Genomic DNA, 27164 nt, shown 5'->3' on the forward strand with positions numbered 1-27164 from the left:
ATATAATCCAACTAATTTTCGTCTAGAGGAAATTCAGGCATTAATTGAACAAGTTAAAATGGAAGCAAATAAAGCTAGAGAATGTGGAATGTTCTGCTGGACAGCCAACCCCTGGACTGCAACATCAATGAATGGAATGGGAAAAATACTGAACAATTTAATCTAATTGCTCTAGATTAAAAGAGATTTAAGAGGGCGCCTGGGTGGCTCAGTTGGTTAAGCGACTGCCTTCGGCTCAGGTCATGATCCTGGAGTCCCGGGATCGAGTCCCACATCGGGCTCCCTGCTCGGCGGGGAGTCTCCTTCTCCCTCTGACCCCCTTCCCCCTTGTGCTTTCTGTCTCTCATTCTCTCTCTCTCTGAAATAAATAAATAAAATCTTTAAAAAAAAATAAAAATAAATAAATAAATAAATAAAAGATTTAAGAGGCATAACCAAATGGATTGTATTGACCTTCTTTGGATCCCATTTCAAACAAACCCAACTAAATTTTTGAAACATTTAAGGAAATTTTAATGTGTTAACTATATTTCAATTAAAAATAATAATAAAGTATGTCAGCTGTATTTCAATTTAGAAAAATTAAAATCCTGGGGCACCTGGATGGCTTAGTCATTAAGCGTCTGCCTTCGGCTCAGGTCATGATACCAAGGTCCTGGGATCGAGCCCCGCATCGGGCTCCCTGCTCAGCGGGAAGTCTGCTTCTCCCTCTCCCACTCCCCCTGCTTGTGTTCCCTCTCTCGCTGTGTTTCTCTCTGTCAAGTAAAGAAAGTCTTAAAAAAAAAAAAAAAATTAAAATCCTGGGATAGAGCCCTGGGTTGGGCTCCCTGCTCAGGGGGAAGTCTGCCACTCCTTCTCCCTCTGTCCCTCCCCTCAGTTCGTGCTCTCTCTTGAGCACACTCTCTCTGTCTCTCTCAAATGAGTAAAATCTTAAAAAAGAAGAGATTTAATTTTATTAAACTTCCTTTACCTTACCTTTTAGGATACCAGTTGTATCAATGAACACATTTGACTAACCCTCATAATATCATATGCATCAGAAAGCTCAGTGTGCTGTCGCAGCCTCATATATGTCATTGATAAAAAGTATTCAATAAGAATGTTTAAGATTTTAAAGATTTTATTTATTTATTTTACTTGAGAGAGAACGCATTTGCTCGCATGTTGTGTGCAAGCTGGGGAGGGGCAGAGGGAGAGAATCTCAAGCAGACTCCATGCTAATCCCAACACAGAGCTCCATCTCACAACCCTGAGATCATGACCTGAGCTGAAACCGAGAGTCTGATGCTTAACTGACTGAGCCACCCAAGCATCTCAGAATATTTAAGATTTTAATGTGTTAACTATACTTCAATTAAAATAATAAAGTGTGTCAAATGTATTTCAGTTTCAAAAAATGTAAATAAAAAATTTTAAAGGGGTGCACCGATGGCTCAGTTGGTTAAGCGTCTGCCTTCAGCTCAGGTCATGATTCCTGGGGTCTTGGGATTAAGCCCTGCATTGGGCGCCCTGCTCAGTGGGGAGCCTGCTTCTCCCTCTCCCTCTGCTGCTCCCCCTGCCTGCACTGTCTCTCATTCTCTGTCCTGCTTTCTGTCAAAGAAATAAGTAAAATCTTAAAAAAAAAAAAAATTTTTTTTTAAAGAGTTGTTACGATTTTAGTCCTACTAGACACTGTAGAAAAAAAAATGTCTTGAACATCAAAAGACACTTGGAAAATAATTTTGTTGACAATTTTATTTTTAGATTCTAGTTTGAGATATAAATTAACATTTTTATATGTCTGTGTCACTTTTTCTTTATCCTCAGGGATCCATCTGTCTCTAAGTCTATAGAACGAATCTTCAAAATCTGGGAAGATAGAAATGTGTACCCAGAAGAAATGATTATGGCATTGAGAGAAGCTTTGAGTAAGTGTATTTTCTTTCCTAAAAGAAAAAATTGAGTCCTTGACTCTTTAAAGTTATAGATATTTTATAGATCTGGTCCTGTTGCTTAATAATGAAAAATAAAGTTCTGCATTGGGTCCTATTTATTTGAAATTAAATACTTAAAAAATCTGTTTGAATTAAAATTTAAATAGAATTGGTTTGGAGAGGGTTGGATTTTGTTTGTATTGACTAGAAAAAGTCAAGCATATTAAGTGATGATGGATATCTGATTATTTTCCTGCATGTTTTACTTTGAGTGTTTTAAACTATTCATTTTTTTGTATGTTTAATAATTACTGCCCTGTCCTCTTACTGTTGGAGAATTTTTTAATGGGGTTTTAGTTTCTACTAAATTATTTGATATTAAGCATATATTGGCATTCTTTAGTCTTTGTTTTGGTTTAGATTTACAGTAAGTTGTGTACCTGTTTTAAAAATTTATTTCCTGTGTATTAGATGCATGTAATTGAGTCATTAAACAAAAGTTGGTGGTGATATCTGATACCATGACCATTATTTGACTAGAAATTTGCTTTAAAAAGAGCATCTTCTAAGAAGCTGTTAAATTCTTCATTTGAATGCGTTAACTGGTATTTTGTGCCCTATTCTTCTCAAAATCAGTAATTTTATTGATAATAGAAATCCTGTTTATTTGACAGCTTCTTAGATCTGCTGGGTGTTTTTATTTTTTTATAAAAATGAAAGGAAAAGAAAGAAAGAAACAACACACAGTCTCGGATTGCCTTTTTTCAATGCTACAACTTTGACACTGAAGTGGACAGACAGAACAGCTTCCCATAATGCCAGATTGCAAAAACTGAAATGTTTTCCAGGTACCACTTTCAAAACTCAGAAGCAGCTGAAAGAAAATCTGAACAAACAACCGAATAAGCAGTGGAAGAAATCACAAAGTAAGGAACAAAATCTCAACTAATATAAAATTACCTCCTCTTTTTGGAGCAGAAGAAAATGTAGACCATTTGACATCGTACCTGGCATAAACCATGGGGAAGCCTGTATTTTCCAGGCCTGGGAGAGTGACCCAGTGATTTATACTAAACAAGCCATCATGGAGTTACTTCTTTAAAAAAACCAAAACCAAAACCCTACTTTTAAACAAAGGAAATGCAGAAAAAGGGTTTAAATGAGTGAAGATTCAAGAGTAGTTTGGGGAGTGAAAGAAGAAAAAAAATGCTTGATAGTGCCCAGGCTAACTCTTAGGTTGAAAGATAGAAGAAGTTAGAGGCAGCTGACATTAAACAACAGAGCTGAAGAGGAGACTAGGCATTAAGAAGCATTTCTTTGGGAGCCATGAAATCCTTCAGATTTGGGGATACACTCTTCCAGATTAGACATGGGCCTCAAATCCTGGCCAGAAGCTCAGTCTCTAACAGGAGCTCCTTTTATGTTTATCATGTTTACCCAGCATGAGATCAAGGGAGTGGAATACTGCATGTGATAGGCTGCTGTGGGCCAAACTGAGGAATATTGAGAAAGACTTGAAGGTGTGGAGGGAACAAGGTAGAAGACAGTGAGAATTGAGAGGTAAAACAAGACACTTGGGATGGTTTTACTCCATCAAGCATATGATATTCATCATGATTAAGGGAGTCCTCTGATATCCTTTTGGTCATAAGTTGCATGCTTAGGAACAGCAAGAGTCAACATTTCAGCCAAAGTTGAACCACAGTGGTAATGTACTTAGAACTTTCCCTGCCTGTTTTTGCTGTGAACTGAGTCAGCAGAAAAAGAAATCCAAAGCTAAATCGTAGGAATAGAGTTGATGTTTATAAGTAATTTTCTTCAGCTAGTGCTCAGGATTAATTGGATGTCGTGCTCCTGAACACTCTTCTTAATTTGAGGTATTGAGATCCTCTTAAATTCAGTCAGACTGGGAAAAAAGGTACACCATGTATCTCAGTATCTCCAAATCAATAATTCTAGGACTTTATGACTTAAAGTGTCTGTTGGAGGTAAGTAGGTTAGACCTATCTAAATAGTATATTTTTATATTGGCCACACTTGGGAGTGTTTAAATTTCATATTCTAGGAATATTTATTCTAGGAATTATATTATTATTTAAATGTGTATATTTAACATATGTTCAAAGTATACACCGTTAACTATAAAGCTGAAAAATTACCTGAATATTAGTTGACTTTTGTGTCTGTATTCTTAATGACCTTTTGTTTAATTCAACAGCATCCACGAATCCAAAAGCTGCTCTCAAGTCTAAGATAGTTGCAGAATTTCGAGTAAGTTATTAGAATACGTTTAATATGCCAAAGCTTTATTCACCCCTTTTGTTACAGTTCCCCCTATAGTCCAGTAAGATTTATTTTTATTCAGTTGTACATAAATTGTATTTTAAACAAGTTTAAACTGTTCTGAAAGAATCCAGATTGGGATCAGATTACTTGGGAGTTTTATATTTTCCCCTAATGGAAGAATTAACCTTCTTCCAGAATATCTGTTAGCAGCCAAGTTCTATATTGAACTCCCCCCAACAATGGGTTCATCCTTCTGTGAAGCTCTACTAAATTAGAATTTGCTTAGAGTTAACATAATAAGACTATATTTACCTAATTAAAATTTAAAGAATAAGTGGACCTTTGCCTTAGTCTTAATCTTATATGTTCAGTTAGCCTTGAATAACTAAGGAAAGGATATTTTAAAGTATGTAACTAAAAATATGGTTTTGGCATGAAAATTGATAGTGCTATCCCCGATTATGAGGAAATGCAAAGGGTTTCTTTCTTCTTGGTTTTATTAGATTTTAGACATGTTTTATGTTAATGGGGGAGTGTAGAATAAGTGAATGTTTTCATAAATAAAATACGACTCTGGTCTGTATTCAGTCCCAGGCCCTCATTGAAGAACTGTTGTTGTACAAGCGCTCAGAAGATCAGATAGAATTGAAGGAAAAACAGCTGTCAACCATGAGGGTGGATGTGTGCAGCACAGAAACTCTCAAATGTTTAAAAGGTAATACTTATTTTTAAATAGAATAACTCAGATTTTCTTCTCAGATCTATCATTTTTAAGTCATCAGACCTGCTTCTCCCATAAAGAGAACCTTAGGATTTAGAGAGCAATTGTACCTGGTCTTCCAAGTGGTGATTTCATGCATATAAATTTCATAAGTAAATTCTTGTCTTTCACATTGCACACCTTAAACTTACACAATGTTATATGTTGATTGTATCTCGATAAAGCAGGAGAAAAAAAAATCTTAAAAAAAAATCTAAAAAAGTAATTAAAACAAATTCTGCCCTGTCCTCATTTCTAGTGCTTTCTTGATATATTGGGTTATATATAGACAGATGTATTTCACATGTGTGATAGATAATGTGGTTTGGGTATATTCTTTAATAAGGTCACCGTAATGCCCCATAAAATCTAGTTAGTTGCTCTCTTTTCCTTAGATTGTAAATTAAAAATAATCATATTAAATTATTAGAATGTAAATCTCATGAAGGTAGAAATTATCCTTATTTATTGCTGTATCCTAATGCCTAGAGCAATGCCTGATACATAATAGGCATTTGATAAATATTTTTGAAATCATGAATAAATGGCGGTCAGCTATTCATTTGAGCACCTGTTTTGTTCTTGCCTTGTACTTTAAATTTAACCATTGTTACCTAATTTAATCCTCACAACAACCCAGAAGCATATTAAAAACCTCCATTTTGTACATGAGAAATCTGAGGCTTCATAAGGAGATGAGTAGCTTACTAAGCAAGTTACACAGTTGATAAAAAGCAAAGCCAAAATTTGTACCCATATTTGAAGCCATATTCCAGTGGTCACTGAGAAAGATGTATATTTAGAAGAGTAAGTAACAGGGGCTCCTGGGTGGCTCAGTTGTTAAGCATCTGCCTTCTGCTCAGGTCATGATCCCAGGGTCCTGAGATCGAGCCCCACATCGGGCTCCCTGCTCAGCGGGAAGCCTGCTTCTCCCTCTCCCACTCCCCCTGCTTGTGTTCCTGCCCCTCGCTATCTCTCTCTCTGTCAAATAAATAAATAAAATCTTTAAAAAAAAGTTCTTCTTTCCTATCTGAAGAAGATCCCTGGTAAGAGTACAAACCATGAATTGTTTTTTCAACAATAGTGATATTACAAACTGTTATTTACTCTTCTTCTTTTTTTTTTTTTTAAACTGAGCCACCCAGGCACGCAGAAAGAAGAATTTTTAATGTGATACATACAGAGGTCACTTTAACTTTACTTTTCTGAACCTCTATTTTCTCACATCCTGTGGTGAATCTAAGTGAACAGAATTGAGCCTCATCTTGTTACTCCTAATTAGCAGCTCAGCCTCCAGTCTATGAAGAAAAGAAATGAAAAGAGTGTCTTTTAGTTGAACTTTCTTTTCTTTACCTTAATTATAGGTGCCTTCGTGATATACTCTTGGCTACACTCTAGCAGATTCACATGAATTGTTTTAATCTGTTTTGTGGGTTTTGTGACTTGGAGAAGCTCCTTTAAGGTGAAACTGAGACTAAGAAGACAAGTTTCAGGTTCACAGATTATGTAAAAGGGGTTTTCTTCAAAAGATTAAATTTTGGGGGCACCTGGGTGGCTCAGTCGTTAAGCATCTGCCTTCGGCTCAGGTCATGATCCCATTGTCCTGGGATCAGGCCCCGCATCGGGCTCCCTGCTCAGTGGTAAGCCTGGTTCTCTCTCTCCCTCTCGCACTCCCCCTGCTTGTGTTCCCTCTCTCGCTATGTCTCTCGCTGTCAAAAAAATAAAATCTTTAAAAAAATAAAAAAAGATTAGATTTTTTACATATTCTGTTTTATCCTGAAATGAATACTTCTGTGTTATTTTAGATAAGACAGGTGGAAAGAAGTTCTCCAAAGAATTTGAAGAGGCAAGTTCCAAGCTCGAGGAATTTGTGAATGGATTAGATAAGCAGGTGAAAAATGGGCCCTCACTAACAGAAGCACTGGAAAATGCTGGAATTTTCTATGAAGCGCAGTACAAAGAAGTAAAAGTGGTGGCCAATGTAAGTAATAAAGCTATCTTATATTGATTGCTTACTATAAATCAGTGACTGTTTATATGAGTTCTCTGACTCTATGAGGGTAAACATTATTACCTCCAGTTCATGGATGAAGAAATTACTTTGAAGAAGGTCAGTAGCCTTGTATAAGATAATAGAGCCAGCAAGTGGAGGAGTCTAAATTAAGACTGGCTCTTTTTGACACTAAATAAAGCTCATGGATACCCTGACCATTAAGCTTTACTAAAGCCTTAGGTCTTAGCATTTCAAAGGGAGTATACCTAATTACGGTTACAAGATATGAAAATTGGGCAGAAGTAGGGGCGCCTGGGTGGCTCAGTGATTAAGCGTCTGCCTTCGGCTCAGGTCATGATCCCAGGGTCCTGTGATCGAGCCCCGCATTGGGCTTCCTGCTCTGTGGGAAGCCTGCTTCTCCCTCACCCACTCCCCCTGCTTGTGTTCCCACTCTTGCTGTGTCTCTGTCAGGTGACTAAAAAATATCTTAAAAAAAAAAATTGGGCAGAAGTATATATACTTTATTGTTTTACCAGAAAACTAGATGGAAACATTCTGTTACTAAAATTCTGTTACAGGGGCACCTGGGTGGCTCAGTCGTTAGTTAAGCGTCTGCCTTCGGCTCAGGTCATGATCTCAGGGTCCTGGGATCAAGCCCCCCATTGGGCTCCCTGCTCAGCGGGGAGTCTGCTTCTCCCTCTCCCATTCCCCCTGCTTGTGTTCCCTCTCTCACTGTGTCTCTCTCTGTCAAATAAATAAAATCTTTTTTTAAATAAATAAAATAAAATTCTGTTACTAGTGGCCTCTAAAAGAAACTGTTTTATACTGAATTTTATGTAGTTTTTATTTATTTTTATAGAGGAGTGAGTTGGGGGAGGGGCAGAGGGAAAGAGAGAGAGAGAATCTTTTTTTTTTTTTTTTTTTGAAGCCACAATCTACTATAAATACTTTATTTCAACTAGAAGGTACAATCTCTCAGGGGTTTCATAGTTTAAAAAGCCCAATCATACCATGTTGTAACTACATAAAAAACAGTGCTGTAAATGGAACTGCCAGGCTTAGACCATGTACATTTCTGCACAGTCTTTATGGAATCTGCACAATGAAATATCTTCTCCCTTTGCTCCAATTAATTGTTCTTGTATGTAAGTTGCTTTCTATTCCAGTATATCCAGAGTGGTGAAATCACAAGGCCAGCCACATAGCCAAAGGTCGCTCCAAGCGTACAGGAGATGGGCCATACCTGCCAAGGTCTTTCCCAATCAAGTGGAATAGGAAAGGCTCCCAGCCATATTCCTATGAAGCTAGAAATTGTAGTGATCTGAAGGCTGTTCTCCCAAATGGATGTAACTCCATTTCTACTGAAAACTCTTAGCCATGCTTTGATGTTTGGTCCTAACAAACACAAGGTACAGTAGTAAAGGTAGACAAAATAACTGCAAATAAAAATGTTTCCAACACCAACTCTATGAGTGGTGCTCCATATAGAACAAAAATTACATGAAAGAAGAAACATGACATAAGAAACTAGATACAGCATTTCAAAAACCTGGTTACCTTGTATGATAATGAACTTCTTTTAGAGGATGCATTTGGTTTCACTACTAAATATAATACTAGATTGACGACAGTTACAAAAATAGAACAGATGCACGACCATGTCAAGTGTGTTTCCAATATTGAGAAGTTCTCCAAGAAGAATGATGGAACGAAGATGCTTAGGATAATTGAAAATATGCATAAAAGATGGGTATACAGTAGTCTCTTGATATCAGTATCTTTCATGGTGTTTTCTTGAGAGGCTAACTAATGAAAAACAAGGTAAGAAAAGAGCATATCCAGTAGATTTTTTTCCATTGTCTAAATGCTCCAACACCTAACTCTCCCACCAGCGGAAGAGAAGCGGGAGAGAGAGAATCTTAAGCAAGACTCTTAACTGACTGAGCTGCCCAGGCACCCTGCATTTTTTTTTCAATAGCTTTAATCTCTGTGTATCGTCATAAAAGCAGGTGGTAGAGGAGATCCCACCAGTCCCACTTCTAGAAGCAATCCCTTTAACTCATTTAGCTCTTTTTTTTTTTTTTTGGCTTTTGCCTTCATATTTCTGAATAGTATGTCTATATTGTTCTTTCTTGATTAATCCTATTTAAGAAATATCTTTTGACTTCTCGGTATGACAGATGAGGATTTAACTTATACTCCACTGCCTTCCTCCTTCTCCCAACAGCATTATATAACTATTTTAAATCTAAATCTATTGATCATCTTCGTACATGGTAGTACTATATTTGATAATTTTTTGACCACTAACTCTCAACTCTTCACTGTGTAAAATGAGGTTAATGTCCCTCTCCTTTCCCATTGGTTTTCATTTATCCCTTCAGTTTCCCAACTTCAGTAAACTGTACTTTACTTTCACATTGTCAAGGTTGATAATATTTACATTCTACTCTGTAATCATAATTAAATGTTACTTCCTTGCTCTAAAGGCTGAAAATTAATAAACAAAGATTATAGTACAGCTATGTAAACATTGTTCACCGTATGGTATTATGTTAGGTATGGTTATATTAGATACTTTTTGTTTTTTTCCTAGAGTTTTTTTTTTGCATTGTTGGCCTTTTTTTCACTTTCTCATTTCTCTATCACATTGAATATTCTGAATTCACATTTTCCCCATAAACCTCCCTAGCTGAACTTTCAATCTCCTGTTCCAGTTTTAAGTGTCTGGATCTCATTCTAGGACTACCTTTTACTGATAATCTGAGTTGAGCACTCTATTTTACAGATTCTGTGTCTTCTTTTTTTGGTTTTCTCTCTTTTGGTTAATTTCCAAAAAAGGGGGGCTTATGAGAGGTAAATTTTCTAAGTTCTTAGATCTCAAAATGTCTTTATACTGTTTTCACATTTGCTTTGGTAAAAGTTTGGTTGAAAATCATTTTCCCTCACAGCTTAAAAGGCATTACTTCATTGTCTTTAGTGTTACTGATGTGAAGTCTTTGCAAGATCATTTGTAGGTAACTTTTTTTCTGCCTGGGAGCTTTTAGGGACTCCATCCATAGTGTCCTGAAATTTTTACAATGATGTATCTACATATGAGGTTTTGTTTTTCATTCATTATGGGTTACATGGAGGGCTCTTACAGTCTAAAGATTGGTGTTCTTCAGTTGTGGAATGATTTCTTTCTCTTCTACGTTCTCATATTTTCTCAACCTTATCTTTTTGTTCTGCTTTCTGAAAGATCTTGAGTTTCATTTCCCCTCTAGTTATCTTGGTCTTTCTCTTTTATGATTATGGCTTTCATCAAAAATCAGATAATGTCTCTGTCCATTCATATTTAAGAATGAGATATGAAAAATTGAGAAGTTCCCGGTACATAGATAGGGGTTATTTACTCTTGGGTTTAGTAAAGTCTGTGTAGGTCAGGAACTGGCTGTTATTCAGGGCAGGGGGAGTGCTAAATATTAGAAGGTTGGAGTCTTTTTGCCAGAATATTTTAACTTTTTAGAGAAGTCACATTTTTGCCCGGGGCCTTGGCTGCCAAGTGTGGAGATTGCAAGGGAGGGGGTATTGAGTGGTAGTCATGCTTTTAATTAATTATCCTGATTTCAACCCCACCACTCACTCCACCCTTCTGTAGTCATCATGCCCTAGATGAAAGTGGCTTAGGGATTCTGCAAGTCAGATCAGCTCCTTTCCCAGATATCACTCGCCTTCTGCACACTCCTAACCTCATTTTTCTCTCCCCTGCGTCATCCCTTCTTTATTACTCTTTCATCCTCTTTCTGTCTTTTAAAATTTGTAGAAATGTTTTTTCCAGATATGCTTCTGGTTATTTGTTACACCTTTGTTTGTTGTTGTTGTTTTTAACTATTCATTTTGTAGGAGTCCCAGAAGGGAGAGACAGTGAATGGGAGTGGTCAGTTCACCATTTTGACCCAAAAGACCATTTCATAATTTTTGAATACTGGCCTGTGATCTCTTATTTAGGAAATCATTTAGTCTGCTTTAGAGGATCTTCAACAAATAGCTGGGAGAGGTTTATTCAGGAAGCATTTGTTGAGTACACATAATTGCAATTCTGTATGATAAATGCTATATTAGAGGTAACCGTAGGATGCTATGTGAATAGATTGAATAGGTGCTTTAGTTATTTGGGAGTGGGGATGGAAGATATGGAGAAAAATTTCTCAAAGGAGCTAAACTCTGATATTGCAGTAATTAGCTAAATGAAAAACCCATATTCTCTGAAGAGCATAGTTGAAAGCATGCAAACATAAGAGTATGGCAAAATTGGTGGACCTGAGAGTAGTTTCTCATAGTAGGTGGGCATGTACGCAGAAGGTGGTAAATAGAACTGGAGAGTTACTTAGGAACAAGGTTCTGAAAGGTGTGTGTTCACTGGGATTGGTCTTGGAATTTTACCCTGAAAGCAGTGGGAAGGAGTTGTAGGATTTTAATTTTGCTAATGATGTGATCAAGTTTGCATTTTAGAATCAGGAGAACAGAATGGAGAATAGGAGAGTATTAGAAGCAAGGAGACGATGGGCGCCTGGGTGGCTCAGTCGGGTAAGCATTTGCCTTTTGCCCAGGTCATGATCCCAGGGTCCTGGGATTGAGACCCACATCAGGCTCCCTGCTCAGTGGGGAGCCCGCTTCTCCCTCTTCCTCTGCCTGCCACTCCTCCTCTCCTCCTGCTTGTGTGCTCTCTCTCTCACTGTGTCAAATAAATAAATCTTTAAAATTTTTTTTTCCTTTTTTACCTAAAAATGTCAATCTGTCTGGCTTCCCTTAAAATGAGACGTCAACTGTGTCTAGATGTATTCTTTGTAGTTATCCTGCTTGGGGGTTCACTGAGCATTTTGGATCTATGGTTTGGTATCTTTCATTAATTTTGGAAACTATTTGGCCATTATCTTTTAAAATATTTCTTCTCTTCCATTCTCTTTCTTCTCCTTTGAGGGTTTTAGTTACATATCCCATGTGGCCTCAGATTTCTCTGTTTTATTCATTCTTTTTTCTCTCTGGACTAATTTTTGGCTAATTTATACTTACCAGTCTTCAAGTTCAAATATTCTTTTTTTTTTTTTAAAGATTTTATTTATTTGATAGAGACACAGTGAGAGAGGGAACACAAGCAGAGGGAGTGGGAGAGGGAGAAGCAGGCTTCCCGCTGAGCAGGGAGCCCGATGGGGGGCTCCATCCCAGGACCCTGAGATCATGACCTGAGCCAAAGGCAGACGCTTAACAACTGAGCCACCCAGGTGCCCCAAGTTCAAATATTCTTTCTTCTGCTGAGCCCAGTGTGCTTCTTTGTCTTTGGTTTTCAGTAGTTATGCAGCAGTGTGTCTAACATGGTCTTCTTCATATCTGGTTTGGGGTTTGTAGAACTTTTTGAATCAATGACTTATTAGTTTACTGGGGCTGCTGTAACAAAGTATCTCAAACTGGTTGGTTTCAACATTAATTTGTTGCCTGTCTCATAATTCTAGAGGACATATGTCCAAGAACAAAGTGTTAGCATGGTTGATTTTTTAAAATATTTTATTTGAGAGAGAACGTGCACGAGTGGGGGGAGGGGTAGAGGGAGAGGGACTAGCAGATTTCCTGCTGAGCAGGGAGCCGGATGCAGGGCTCAGTCCCAGGACCCCAAGATCATGACCGGAGCTGAAGTCAGACACCCAACTGACTGAGCTTCCCAGGCACCCCAGCATGGTTGATTCTTTCTGAGGGTCATGAGGGAAGGTTCTGTTCCTGGCTTCATAGTTTGACTCGTGGATGGCCATTTTCTCCCAGTATCTCTTCACATTGTCTTTTCTCAGTGTGTGTCTGTGTCCAGATTTCCCCTTTCTCTAAGGATACCAGTCATTTTGGCTCAGGGCCCACCCTAATAACCTCATTTTAACTTGATTACCTCTATAAAAACTTGTCACATTCTGAGGTGTATAGGGTTAGGACTTGAACCTATGACTCTGGAGGGCCACACCCCATAACAAATTGCTTGATGTTTTTCACAAATTTTGGAAAATTCTCGACTGTTATCTGTTCAAGTATTATTTCTGTTCCATTCTCTCTCCTCTCCTGGAACTCTACTAATACGCATATTAGATCTCATCACTGAGTTCCGAGTGTCTTTTTATGTTCCTTTCTGTATTTTCCATCCTTTCTCTTGGTGCTTCCTTCTAGATATTTTCTGTTAACCAGTCTTCTAATTCATTCTCTCTTCTGCTGAACCTTTGTCTATTGTTAAACCCATCAATTAATTACAGTTGGCTTATTTTTCAGTTCTAGAATCACCATTTGATTTTTTTTCCCTCCCCTTCCCTGATTTCTTTTTAGAAAGAATTTGATTTTCTGCTAAATTCTGTTGATCTTTTTTCCTCATCTTCTCCTGTCTTTCAGCTTTTCATTCTTTTTTAAATTGTGAAATATTCTCAAACTTAAAAACCTTAAGTACATTATGAAGACATTTTTTTTATTTTTTATTGTTATGTTAATCACCATATATTACATAATTTGTTTTGGTGTACTGTTCCATGATTCATTGTTTGTGCATTACACCCAGTGCTCCATGCAGAATGTGCCCTCCTCAATACCCATCACCAGGCTAACCCATCTCCCCAGCCCCTCCCCTCTAGAACCCTCAGTTTGTTTTTCAGAGTCCATCATCTCTCCTGGTTCGTCTCCCCCTCTGACTTACTCCCCTTCATTCTTCCTCTCCTGCTATCTTCTTCTTTTTCTTTTTTCTTAAAATATGTTGCGTTATTTGTTTCAGAAGTACAGATCTGTGATTCAACAGTCTTACACAATTCACAGCGCTCACCGTAGCACATATCTTCCCCAATGTCCATCACCCAGCCACCCCATCCCTCCCACCCCCGACCACTCCAGCAACCCTCAGTTTGTTCCTGAGATTAAGAATTCCTCATATCAGTGAGGTCATATGATACATGTCTTTCTCTGATTGACTTATTTCACTCAGCATAACACCCTCCAGTTCCATCCACGTTGTTGCAAATGGCAAGATCTCATTCCTTTTGATGGCTGCATAATATTCCATTGTGTATATATACCACATCTTCTTTATCCATTCATCTGTCGATGGACATCTTGGCTCTTTCCACAGTTTGGCTATTGTGGACATTGCTGCTATAAACATTGGGGTGCACGTACCCCTTTGGGTCCCTACATTTGTATCTTTGGGGTAAATACCCAGTAGTGCAATTGCTGGATCGAATGGTAGCTCTAATTTCAACTGTTTGAGGAACCTCCATACTGTTTTCCAGAGGGGTTGCACCAGCTTGCATTCCCACCAACAGTGTAGGAGGGTTCCCCTTTCTCCACATCTATGAAGACATTTTTTTCCTGAATCATTTGGAAATAAGTTGGTGATGTCCGATCACCCCCAAATATTTTCATGTGTGTTTTCCTGCCAGACCGATATATTCTCCTTCACAACCATAAAGTATAGCCATTTAATCAGAAATTAATTCATACATTGACATACTATTATTATATAATACTTAAACCCTATTCAGATTGACCAGTTTTTATAGCAGAAGATTCCAGAATAACAGGTTGCATTTATTGCATTTCTCCTTATTTTCCTTTGATCTAAAACAATTCCTCAGTCTTTTACTTGACTTTCATATTCTAAATATGTTTGAAGATTATAAGTCAAAATATTTTGTTCCCCAGTTTGGATTTATGTGATGTGTTTTGTGATCAGATTTAGGTTATGCATCTTCAGTTGGAATATCACAGAACTGATTATGTTCTTCTCTTTCCATTTTTTCAGTTATCCCACAAGTTTGATGTCTTCCACTACCTGTTATATTCCTTTTGATATCTTATTAATGTAATATCTTCCAGGCTTGTCCATTGAGAAGTTTTCACTTGGTAATTGCTATGGATTGAATTGTGTATCCCAAAAAGATGTTGAAGTCCCAGTTCCTGGTACATATAAATGTGACCTTACTTGGAAATAGGGTCTTTGCAGATGTAATCAAGTTAAGCTGAGGTCATTAGGGTGAGCCTAATACAATATAACTCATGTCCTTATAAGAAGAGGGAAATTTGGATACAGACACACAGGGAGAACATCATGTAACAACCAAAACAGATATGTTAGAGAGGTGGCTGCAAGCCAAGGAACACAAAATGTTGATGGCTACCAACAGAAACAAGGAAAAGGCAAGGAAGGATAGCCCTGCTGACACCTTGATTTTGGACTTCTAGCCACCAGAATTAGGAGATAATAAATTTCTATTGTTTTAAGCCTCCCAAGTTGTACTTTATTACCACAACCCTAAGAAAATAATAGAGTAATTAGTGTTTTATGGGGAGATATTTTTGAAACGATGTAAATAACTTCATCACTTTCAATTTATTCATTTACTTAAATCAATATGGACTCATAGAGTCATATTTATTCTGTGTTTTAATTAATTACTACCTGTAATTATTGTGATGCTCAAATTGTCCCAGATTTGGCCAGTGGGATCTTCTTTTAGGCTGCTTTCTGTGTTCTTTTACACGTCCCTATCATTTTTGGAGCATTTTGGTACTTTTGGAACAAGGTGTTCCATCCCATCTTGCCTGACCCTCGAATCAGTCATTTCTCCAAGGAGCCTGAGTTCCTTTTAGTGAAAAACCATTTAGAAACCATCTGAGTGGGGTTCCTGGGTGGCTCAGTCAATTAAGCATCTGCCTTCGGCTCAGGTCATGATCTCAGGGTCCTGGGATTGAGCCCTACATCAGGCTCCCTGGTCAGCAGAAGTCTGCTTCTCCCTCTGCCTCTTCCCCACTTGTGCTATCTCTCGCTCCTTCTCTCTTTCAAAGAAAATTTTTAAAAAGAAAAAAGAAACCATCTGAGTATTAGGTATACTCATTGATGTTGGGATATCACAGCTGCCAAACCACATCAGTGTACAGAGCTAGGAAATAGATGTATGTATATACATACTTAACCGATATGTACACACACATTTACATCTGTATTAATTTCTGTATCTATATATATTCAAAACCGTGAGTTCACGTTCTCTCCAATCCTAATCCAACACCACAGGATTCATTCTAGTTTTCTTCCTTTCCCTGTTTGTAATTGGTTGTTCGAACAATGCAAAACCTTGTCCCCTTTATCTTCAATATAATCACTTACTTGATCAATCCCTGTGTGTAGGGGTGCTTGGGGGGCTCAGTCAGTTAAGCATCTGCCTTCGGCTCAGGTCATGATCTCAGGGTTCTGGAATCAAGCCCTGCATTGGGCTCCCTACCCAGTGGGGAGTCTGCTTCTCCCTCTCCCTCCACCCCTCCCCTCTGTTCATGCTCGCTCTCTCTCAAAAAAAAAAAAAAAAATCCCTGTGTGTAGCCAGACTCCCAGCACTTCCATGCCTCCTCATCCACCTCTGGGCTTTCTCTGTATCTTGCTTCAGCATCACATGCAATGTCTTCCTCATATTTTCCTCAACCCATTTTGGCTCCATCATCTTACTCTAGGCTACCAAGTCTTTTTTTTATCTCCAGCTAATGGATTTTGTGCTAAAGTGTTCAAGAAGGGATTTTTCTCTATTTTCTTGAACATGTGAAACATAACTATTTGGTTTTTGTCAGATAATTCCAATACTGGCTTCATTTGTTACAAGTCTGTTTCTAATGTCTTTTTTTCTTTTAGGTCATTTGGTCCCATCTCTTGGTATGCTGGCTAATTTTGTATTGAGTGCTAACATTGTATATGAAAGTGTTTATAGAGTCTCTAGATGATTTCTCTTCCTCCAGAGAGTATAAACCCTTTCCCTTGCTAGGGTTTGCAGATACTATGAGAGCTGATCATGTTAATCAGATCTGAAACTGAACTGACTTGGGCTGAATTGCAGTTTGGGCATGACTTTGTCTTCTGGTTCTTCCCAGCTTCTGGCACGTAGAGTTTTCCCACTGAGAGGCTGGAGTGATCACAAGGGCCCCTTCTCTGCATGATTTGAACTCTAATCCTTGTCTCCTTAACACATTAGACTGTATTAAACTACTCTTTTCAGAAGTTTCCTGCTTGGCTTCTTAATTCCCTCTTCTTCAGAATTGAGGAAATATCTTGAAGAGCTAAAATAACATTGTTGAGCCATTTCTGTCCTTTCTTTTTCACCAGAATCTTGGCCTTTCAAGTCTCTAATTTCTATCTCTATAGACCAGCAAGACTGTTAAAAAGCTCTGCTTTTTCTTCATATTTAGTAGTGGTCCTCTGCCTTGTCCTTATACCTGAATTCTCAAATTCTTACCTGCCTCCCCCAAATCAGCAGAACTCAGAAAAAAAGGTAGTTGCGGAATGTCAGCTTAGCTTTCTTTCCTCATGGTTTCCCCTGCTGTAGGATTTGCCACTTAAGTTTTGGTTGCCTCAGCACTCCCCAGCACATTGAGACATGTGTGCATGAATGCATGTGTGTGCAAGTGTGTGTGTGTATATATCCGGCTTTCCTAGTTGTTCTTGGTGGGAGCATTGCTCTACTGCAAGCTACTCAAGTATATCCAGAAGCAAAAGCTTAACTCTAGTATATTCTTTTCTGTTCCGTTCCTTTTCTAAAATAATGTTTCTTGTTCGATCCCAAAATGATTTTACAGTCCAATGATCCAAGACTCTTAACCAAAAGAAAAAGACACTGTTTTAAGGCATTAACGTTAAGATAATCAGATAATAGGATTTCAGCCAAGTGATGAAGGTTAACATCAACAATGGTATGTCGTATTGATTATGTGTACCCTTGATATGACATGATAACAGTAGCACTTTACCTCTATGGTCTTCCTCCCAAAAACCTATAACCGCAGTCTAATCATGAGAAGGATATCAGGCAGGGCGCCTGGGTGGCTCAGTTGGTTGGGCGACTGCCTTCGGCTCAGGTCATGATCCTGGAGTCCTGGGATCGAGTCCCACATCGGGCTTCCTGCTCAGCAGGGAGTCTGCTTCTCCCTCTGACCCTCTTTCCTCTCGTGCTTTCTGTCATTCTCTCTCTCTCTCTGAAATAAATAAATAAAATCTTTAAAAAAAAAAAAAAAGAAGAAGGATATCAGGCAAATCTCAAATTTGAGGGACAGTCTGTAAAATACCTGACTGGTACCATCAAGGTCATCAAAAACAAGGAAAATCTAACAAGCTCACAAACAAGAGGGGCCTAAGAAGACATGACTATTAAATGTACTGTGGTTTCCCACATGGGATCCTGGACTAGAAAAAGGACATTAGATAAAAACTGAGGAAATCTGGGGCACCTGGGTGGCTCAGTTGGTTAAGCAACTGCCTTCGGCTCAGGTCATGATCCTGGAGTCCCGGGATCGAGTCCCGCATCGGGCTCCCTGCTCAGCAGGGAGTCTGCTTCTCCCTCTGACCCTCCCCTCTCTCATGTGCTCTCTCTCTCTCATTCTTTCTCTCAAATAAATAAATAAAATCTTGAAAAAAAAAAAAAAACCGAGGAAATCTGCCTGAAGTATGTGGACTTTAGTTAATAATAATTATCAATTGCCCTAAGGGACCTTGGAGACAGCCCTTTCCAGTGGATATTGAGGTCTGACCTCATGCTATCTCCAGTCTAGGCCGCAGACAGGTATGCGGGCTGCCTTTGGAAAGCCCCAGAGCACAGTAGCCAGGGTCCACATTGGCCAAGTTATCATGTCCATCTGTACCAAGCTGCAGAAAAGGAACATGTGATTGAGGCCCTATATAGGGCCAAGTTCAAGTTCCCTGGCCGCTAGAAGATCCACATCTCCAAGAAGTGGGGCTTTGCTAAGTTTAATGCGGATGAATTTGAAGACATGGTGGCTGAAAAGCGGCTTATCCCAGATGGCTGTGGGGTCAAATACATCCCTAATTGTGGACCCTTGGACAAATGAAGGGCTCTGCACTCATGAGAACCTTGGCACTGCCCCCTCCCTATTCATGCCCACCAACAAAACCTACTTCCTATCAAAAATAATAATAATTACTGGGGCGCCTGGGTGGCTCAAGTCAGTTGGGCAGCTGCCTTCGGCTCAGGTCATGATCCCAGGGTCCTGGGATCGAGCCCCGCATCGGGCTCCCTGCTCGGCGGGGAGCCTGCCTCTCCCTTTCCCTCTGCCTGTCACTCTGCCTACTTGTGCTCTCTCTGTATTTCTCTGCCAAATAAATAAATAAAATCTTTAAAAAAAACAAAAAACAAAAAATAAAAATAATAATTATCAAAATTGGTTCATTAATTGTGACAAATGTATTATACTAATGTTAGAGGTTAATAAAACAGATAATTGGGGACTCTGTCACAGTAATTTTTTTTTAAAGATTTTATTTATTTATTAGAATGAGAGATAGAAAGCACGAGAGGGAAGAGGGTCAGCGGGAGAAGCAGACTCCCCGCTGAGCAGGGAGCCCGATGCGGGACTCGATCCCGGGACTCCAGGATCATGACCTGAGCCAAAGGCAGTCGCTTAACTAACTGAGCCACCCAGGTGCCCTGTCACAGTAATTTTTTATACCTAAAACTGTTCTAAAATTAAAAGTTTCTTTCTTTTTTTTTTTTTAAGATTTTATTTATTTTTGACAGAGCACAAGCAGGGGGAACAGCAGAGAGAGAGGGAGAAGCAGACTGCCTGCCGAGCAGGGAGCCCGATGCAGGGCTCGATCCCAGGACCCCGAGATCATGACCTGAGCCAAGGGCAGATGCTTGGCCGTCTGAACCACCCAGGCGCCCCTAAAAGTTTATTTCTTAAAAAAATCCATACTGTTTGACTTCCTAGGCTATACTTTACCTTATGGATTTGGTTTTTGTCTGTCTTCTTAGTCATTGCCATATCTCCAGTACTTAGAAGATTGGCCAGCACATTTAGGCCCTCCATAAATACTGGGTTGGTTAGATTGGTAGAAGAGAGCAAAGGAGGACTAAGTACAGATAACCTCTAAGTTTCTAACTTGGGCAACTGTATGGATGGTAATATTCATTTAGGGAGTACAAAAAGCAGAGATTGGAAGCTATTCCATGCTTGACAGATAATTTGTTTTGTTTTGTACCAGGGATATAGTTAATAATAATGAGGAAATCTGGTCAAAGTCAAAATGGTAACATCTTGGTCCTTTTCTCAGAGGAATAACTCTTCTTTTTCTCTTTTAGGCATATAAAACCTTCGCTAATCGAGTGAACAATTTAAAGAAAAAGCTGGATCAATTGAAGTCAACCCTTCCTGATCCTGAAGAATCACCAGTCCCTTCCCCAAGCATGGATGCTCCTTCTCCAACTGGTTCTGAGTCTCCTTTTCAGGGAATGGGAGGTGAGGAATCCCGGTCACCAGCCATGGAGAGTGAGAAATCTGCCACACCTGAGCCTGTGACAGATAATCGTGATGTAGAAGACATGGAACTCTCAGATGTGGAAGATGATGGGTCAAAAATCATTGGTATGTCCTTATGCGATTAATAGGCAACTTGTTCCTTATCTATTTTGCTTTCCCACCAATGAATGTATCACAGGTTGGTATTAAAAGATAGTTCAATCCTTGTAAGATTAGAACAGCAAGGTATCATTATCCTGGTTCAGGATTTGGTATGCCACATGGGCTAAAAATCATTGCTCAAGATCTGGTCCGTTCAGTATGGTAGCCACTAGCTACATGTGACTATTGAGCATTTGAAATATGACTTGTCCAACTTGAGATGTGCTCTAATTAAATACACAGGGGAGTCTAGAAACTTAGTACCCCAAAAAAGTAAAAATATCTCAATTATTTTTGTATTTATAGCATATTGAAATGAAAATATTTGGGAGATATTGAGATAAAATACATAATTTTACCCATTTCTACTTTTTTTAAATGTGGCCACTAGAAAATTTAAATTTGTGTGGCTTGAGGTACATTTCTATTGAACAGCACTGTTCTAGAGGGAGGGGCACTTATACTGGAATACTTATTCTCCGTCATTCTTGGCCTTCAAGATTCCAAAGCCACAGTTTCTTAATTATGCTTTCAAAATTAACCTGGCTGAGTGGGTAGAGCATGTGGCTCTTGATCTCAGGGTCGGGAGTTTGTGCCCCACATTGGGTATAGAAATTACAAACATACACACACAAACGAAATTAACCTGGATCGGTGCATTGTTCCTATGATACCCCTAGCTTTTATAATTCTTCTTGGGCAGTTGGACCTCTGTTGAATTTAATGCATTCTCCATATATAGTGCATGGCCTTTAAAGTATTAAAAGGAGTATATTGTAAAGGCAATTTATTGCAGTTTCAAGTTAGTGCCTATAATTGTATCCCCCAGTTAGGCCAATTTCAGGAAGTCAAAGAAAAATACAAGGAAGTATGTACAGAGTTTCTGTGTCTTCGAAAGCTCTCAGGTTAATGGAAAAGAAAGGAGAGGATAATTTACGCCTATGAATGTCGTTACTAAACACAGATGTGTGCCAGGTAATAACATGACCCCAGAAATGTCCAAATTTAATACACAAGCGCTAAGAAAATGCAAAGAAATCTTTGAAAAGATAAAAAATGAATTTGGGAAATTTATTTTAAGCAGGTATCAAAGGTGAGAAGGAACATAAAGAGTGTGACTTATTTAAAAATCATGACGCGAATGATTTTTCTCTAAAGCATAGTGCTTTATACCCCCAGATCAGGAGCTTTACACCCCCAACATGCCTCCTACTGGAAGCAGAGTGTGGAAAGCAGTAATGCAGTATCACCCCTTTTCTTTAAACAGTAGAGGACAGGAAGGAAAAACCCGTGGAGAAGTCAGCTGTATCTACTTCTATGTCTACGAAGCCAACAGAAAGTATCTCAAAGGCCTCTTCATGTACCCCAGTGCCTGTGACCATGACAGCAACCCCACCTCTTCCAAAGCCTGTGAATACTTCTCTCCTGTCCCCTTCTCCAGCGTTGGCTTTGCCAAACCTGGCTAATGTGGATCTGGCAAAGATCAGTTCTATCCTTAGCAGCCTAACATCAGTCATGAAAAATACTGGTAAGTAAACCCCATAAAGAGAATAAAAAGCTTATTTTCATCTTTCTAATTGAGCCATCAGTCTGTTTTTTTCTTAAATTAAAAGTAATTTTTTAAATCAAAAAATAAAACCAATATATGGTCATTATAGAAAAATTAGAAAATAAGAGAATAAAATAAATACCTGCAGTCCTGCTACCCCAGAGGACACCACTTGTGTCTAACCTGTGTGTGTGTGTGTGTGTGTGTGTGTGTGTGTGAGAGAGAGAGAGAGAGAGAGAGAGAGAATGTTTTGGTACATTAAATATTTACAATAATTTTTCTTTCAATAATTGAAGTATATTGTATATGAATTTATTTAAGCCTCTATTGGTAGGCATCTGGTATGTTTCCAGTTTTTCACTATTATAAAGAATAATGAACAACCTTGATGCTAAACTTTATGCACAACCTTTCCTAAATGATTGAGTATATAGGGCTTTTTTTTTTCCTTCATGGCGATTTTAATGAAAATATATAAAAGTAGAGCACCCCCATGTACTCATCACTCATCCTCAGCAGTAGAAACACATGACCAGTCTTGTTTCTGCTATGCCTTACCCGATACTGATTATTTTGAAGAAAATCCCAATTATTTAATTTCTTTATAAAAACTTAAATATACTTTTCTAAAAGACAAAGGCAAAAAAATGAACATGTAGGTTTTTAGTCCTTTCATGTTAAAACTAAAATGATTACCAAAAATGTACTACTTTATGTCCAAGCTTCCCATTGTTCCTCAACCTCTGTAACACTATTTTGTCTTATTTTAATACTTTGTCAAATTCGGTCTTAAAAAGTCATTTATTTAGGGATGGCTGGCTGGCTCAGTCAGTAGCGCATCCAACTCTCTCTCTCTCTTTTTTTAACATGTAATCTCTACATCAAGCTTGGGGCTCGAACCCACAACCCTGAGATCAAGCATCTCATGCTCCACTGACTCAGCCAGCCAGGTGCCCCAAGCATGCAGCTTTTATTTTTTTAAGACTTTATTTGTCAGAGAGAGCACAAACGGGGGAAGCGGCAGGCAGAGGAAGAAGCAGGCTCCCTGCTGGGCAAGGAGCCCAGGGTGGGACTCGATGCCAGGACCCTGGGATCATGACCTGAGCTAAAGGCAGACACTTAACTGACTGAGTCACCCACGCGTCCCAGCATGCTATGCTTGATCTCATGGTTTGAGTTCAAGCCCCATGTTGGGTGTAGAGATTACTTAAAAAAAAAAAAAAAAAAATCCGGCACTTGGTTCGCTCAGTTGAGTATCCAACTCTTCGGATCAGGTCATGATCCCAGGGTTGTGAGATAGAGCCCCACGTTGGGCTCCCCACCGGGCGTGGAGCCTGCTTAAGATTCTCCCTGGGGCGCCTGGGTGGCTCAGTCATTAAGCATCTGCCTTCAGCTCAGGTCATGGCCCCAGGGTCCTGGGACCCAGCCCCACGTCGGGCTCCCTGCTCAGCGGGAAGCTTGCTTCTCCCTCTCCCATTCCCCCTGCTTGTGTTCCCTCTCTCACAGTCTCTCTCTGTCAGATAAATAAATAAAATCTTTAAAGGAAAAAAAAAGATTCTCTCTCCCCACCTCCCTCTGCCCCTCTTGCCCCCACTCTCTCTGGGAAAAAAAAAAAAAAAAGAGTCATTTGTTTTAATTTACATCTCTGATTAAGATTCGGTTAAAACTTTTTCATTTGTTTACCATTTGGTTTTCCTTGTGAAATACTTGTTCATGTTTTTGGTCATTCAAAAATTATTTTCTCTTCTTTTTATATACTTTTATTCTATATTAAAAATTAACCCAGGGGCACCTGGGTGGCTCGGTCGTTAAGCGTCTGCCTTCAGCTCAGGTCATGATCCCAGGGTTCTGGGATTGAGCCCCGCATCGGGCTCCCTGCTCCACGGGAAGCCTGCTTCTCCCACTCCCCTCTGCTTGTGTTCCCTCTCTCACTGTGTCTCCCTCTGTCAAATAAATAAAATCTTAAAAAAAAAAAACATTTAACCCAATGTTTTAAAAATATAAAGATGTAGGGGAACCTGGCTGTCTCAGTCCCTGGAGGGTGCGACTCTTGATCTTGGGGTCGTGAGTTCAAGCCCCATGTTGAGTGTGGAGCCTACTTAAAAAAAAAATTAAAATGTAAAGATGTATAATAGACCTCATTTTAAAGGCCATTTTAAAAGCAATGTATTAATCACATAGAATTATGCAGTGGCCGAGTTATACAATTGTAATGGCTCTGATCGTAATCAGCCATTAATACTTACTGAGCACCTACAGGACTCTGAGGTATAGGTTACATTTGGTAGAGAAAAAAATACGTTCCCTAAATTTCTTTCTACTGGCTCTTAAAACTGACAAATACATATGAAAAAAAAACTTGTTTACTTTAGGGGTGTTCCAAGTTGACAGAAGCAGATTTTAATCTAATTTTCAATTTTTCCTTTGTACAAGCCATGATATGCCTTATTTGTGGATCTGTCACAGAAACATTCCTGATTGAGTGGAAAGTATCATGAATTTACCGGTCATTTTGAATCGCATTTTCTTGAGTTAATGTTTCTGCCACCAGGGGTCAGTCCTGCATCAAGACCGTCTCCAGGAACGCCTACAAGTCCCAGCAACCTTAGCAGTGGCCTGAAAACACCTGCACCTGCCCCGACAACATCTCACAATCCTCTGGCAAATATCCTCTCAAAGGTGGAGATCACCCCAGAGAGCATTCTGTCTGCTCTTTCCAAAACCCAGACACAGTCAGCCCCAGCACTGCAAGGTAAACTGACATATGCCAGAGGGACTTGAATTGTGAGTGTTTGCCTCTGGCCTAATCCTGGATTCCATTTCTGAAGAATCCAAAGCCATGGAATGTATAGTACAGTTTATTATCTTCTTTTTATGTATCATCTATAAGCTGGCACTAATAGAATTATAAAATGTCAAAGCTAAAAGGGACTTAATACCGTCTAGTTTAATCCCCTCCTTTCCAGGTAAGATTAAGGCTAATGAGGTGATGTGATCTGCTTAAGGTCACACATTGATCTATTCAGTGATGAACTGAGACTAAAAGCCATTTTTTTTGACTGGAGTCCAGTGTTCTTTCACCTACACCATGACCCCCCCCCCAACCCCCCGGGGGTTGCATTTATTCCAGCTCTTATAATATATATTGAGGTTTACATTTTTAGTGTTAACCAAAGCTAAAGATAGTAAGAAAGGTCAGTCTCCTATCAAAAATCTTATGAGATGGGGCGCCCGGGTGATGCAGTCTGTAAAGTGTCTGACTCTTGGTTTCGCCTCAGGTTGTGATCTCAGGGCTGTGAGATCAAGCCCCGAGTCAAACTCTGCACTTAGCGCAGAGTCTCCCTCTGCCCCTCTCCTCTTCTCTCTCTCTTTCTTTCTCAAATAAATCTTAAAAAAAAGAAAAAAAAATCTTCTGAGGGCGCCTGTCTCAGTCGGTTAAGCATCTGCCTTCAGCTCAGGTCATGATCCCAGAGCACTGGGATCGAGTCCCGCATTGGGCTCCCTGCTCAGCGAGGAGTCTGCTTCTCCCTCTCCCTCTGCCTGCCACTCCCCCTGCTCATGCTCTCTCCCTCTCCATCTGTCCCTCGCTGTAAATCTCTCTCAAATAAATAAAAAAATCTTTAAAAAATCTTATGAGACAATTTTCTTAAAGTCCTGATGTTTTATAGAGGTCTCTATTTATAGGTATAGCACATCTTTTTTTGTGTTCGCCTACCTATAATCTCTACCTTATTTGAACCTCTCTGTTCAGCTTTGCTAATTATCTGTTCTTTGTCTAAAACTGTCTGCTTCTAACATTTTTTCATAAGGCTTACCTGCTCTCTCTTCTCCAACCTTCCAGATACCAACACAGTCTTTATTTAGCACCTAAATATAATTATGCAATGAATTACAGATACCAGAGCAGTATCTTCAATATAGCAATTTAACTTTGTATAGAGGCTCTCAGCCAGGAACCTCCAGGGGACATTTGGCAGTGTCTGAACACGTTGTTTGTCACAACTGGGGTGGTGGGGAAGTGCTACTGCATCTAGTGGGTAGAGGCCTAGGGATGCTGTGAAACACCCCACAATACAGAGGACGGCCCCCACAACAAGGAATAATCCAGCCCCAAATGCTGGTACTGCTAAAGTTGAGAAACCCTGCTTTATATGAATCTAGAGCAGAACAGGTTTCTTTTCATTTTATTTCCTAAACTCTTCTGTAAGTGGATCAGCCAAGGACTAGATTATAGTGAATTCTCCTTTAGATAAGATAGAGAAGATTTTTGTTACACACAATTCAGTGCTATTAAATAGTAATCCATAGCTACCATATACTGGCAACAGCAATCAAGGATTAATGCTATACTACAGCATATCTAATAGTATGAATTTTAGAGATAATTAGTTGGAGGGATCGGCATGGTTACGATTTCTCCCTTCTAGGCCCGCTTCTGTCACCATCCTACAGTTACAGTAAATATGTTGAATTCACTTGTTTTTATTAGTCTCTTATATAGGTATAATAACATTTACAGCTTTTCCTTTCAATAGATTATTGTACCGTGTCTTATGGACTTTCTCATCAGGCAAAATTTGAGTAGAACTAGGTGTGTTCTGACAATGTTTTTCTGGAGACCCCAGAAAACAACCTATGTGGAGTAACAGGGTAGTTCATCATCTTCCATTTTCTTGTGGAAAGTAGAATTCTTGACTTTTAAAAAACTGTAAAAGGAATCTCTTAGAATCTCTGATTGTGTCACCCACAGCTATTATTGATAGGTTTTCAACACAGAAGAACAACTTCAGTGGGCACAAGGGCCATAAAGTATAGCCTGTTAAGACTGAAGAAAAGTAATATTTAGTGGTTTAGTGTAAGAGACCATCTCACCTATTACCAGAAATCTTGAGTAGTGTCTATCTTAACAAGATTTCATCCCACAATATCTGAAAGATACGCGGAACTGTCTTTTAAAAAATCGTGACATCAGGGCGCCTGGGTGGCTCAGTGGTTGGGCGACTGCCTTCGGCTCAGGTCACAATCCTGGAGTCCCGGGATCAAGTCCCACATCGGGCTCCCTGCTCAGCAGGGAGTCTGCTTCTCCCTCTAACCCTCTTCCCTCTCGTGCTCTCTATCTGTCATTCTCTCTCTCAGATAAATAAGTAAAATCTTTAAAAAAAAAAAATCATGTGACATCATATATCACATTCTAGTGCTTGAGGACTTCTGGTT

General features: G+C 39.2%; 1 protein-coding gene and 1 pseudogene across 4 annotated transcripts in view; one reads left to right on the forward strand and one right to left on the reverse strand.

Moving 5' to 3' along the window:
* The window catches only part of RPRD2 (regulation of nuclear pre-mRNA domain containing 2), a 100351-nt gene that overhangs the window by 64733 nt on the left and 8454 nt on the right, over positions 1 to 27164 (forward strand). For 2 of the 4 annotated variants that reach the window (XM_027609378.1, XM_027609385.1), the window contains exons 3-9: positions 1807 to 1907; positions 4132 to 4184; positions 4788 to 4914; positions 6765 to 6940; positions 20083 to 20365; positions 21669 to 21929; positions 24502 to 24702. In XM_027609378.1, the coding sequence (XP_027465179.1) occupies positions 1807 to 1907; positions 4132 to 4184; positions 4788 to 4914; positions 6765 to 6940; positions 20083 to 20365; positions 21669 to 21929; positions 24502 to 24702 (1202 nt within the window). Of the gene's footprint in view, positions 1 to 1806; positions 1908 to 2761; positions 2840 to 4131; positions 4185 to 4787; positions 4915 to 6764; positions 6941 to 20082; positions 20366 to 21668; positions 21930 to 24501; positions 24703 to 27164 lie in introns of all 4 variants that reach the window. The other 2 variants (XM_027609369.2, XM_027609362.2) reach the window with 2 other exon arrangements.
* LOC113931433 lies at positions 8059 to 8868 on the reverse strand (annotated as a pseudogene).

Source organism: Zalophus californianus, chromosome 4 (assembly GCF_009762305.2).
Source record: "Zalophus californianus isolate mZalCal1 chromosome 4, mZalCal1.pri.v2, whole genome shotgun sequence".
NCBI lineage: Eukaryota > Metazoa > Chordata > Mammalia > Carnivora > Otariidae > Zalophus > Zalophus californianus.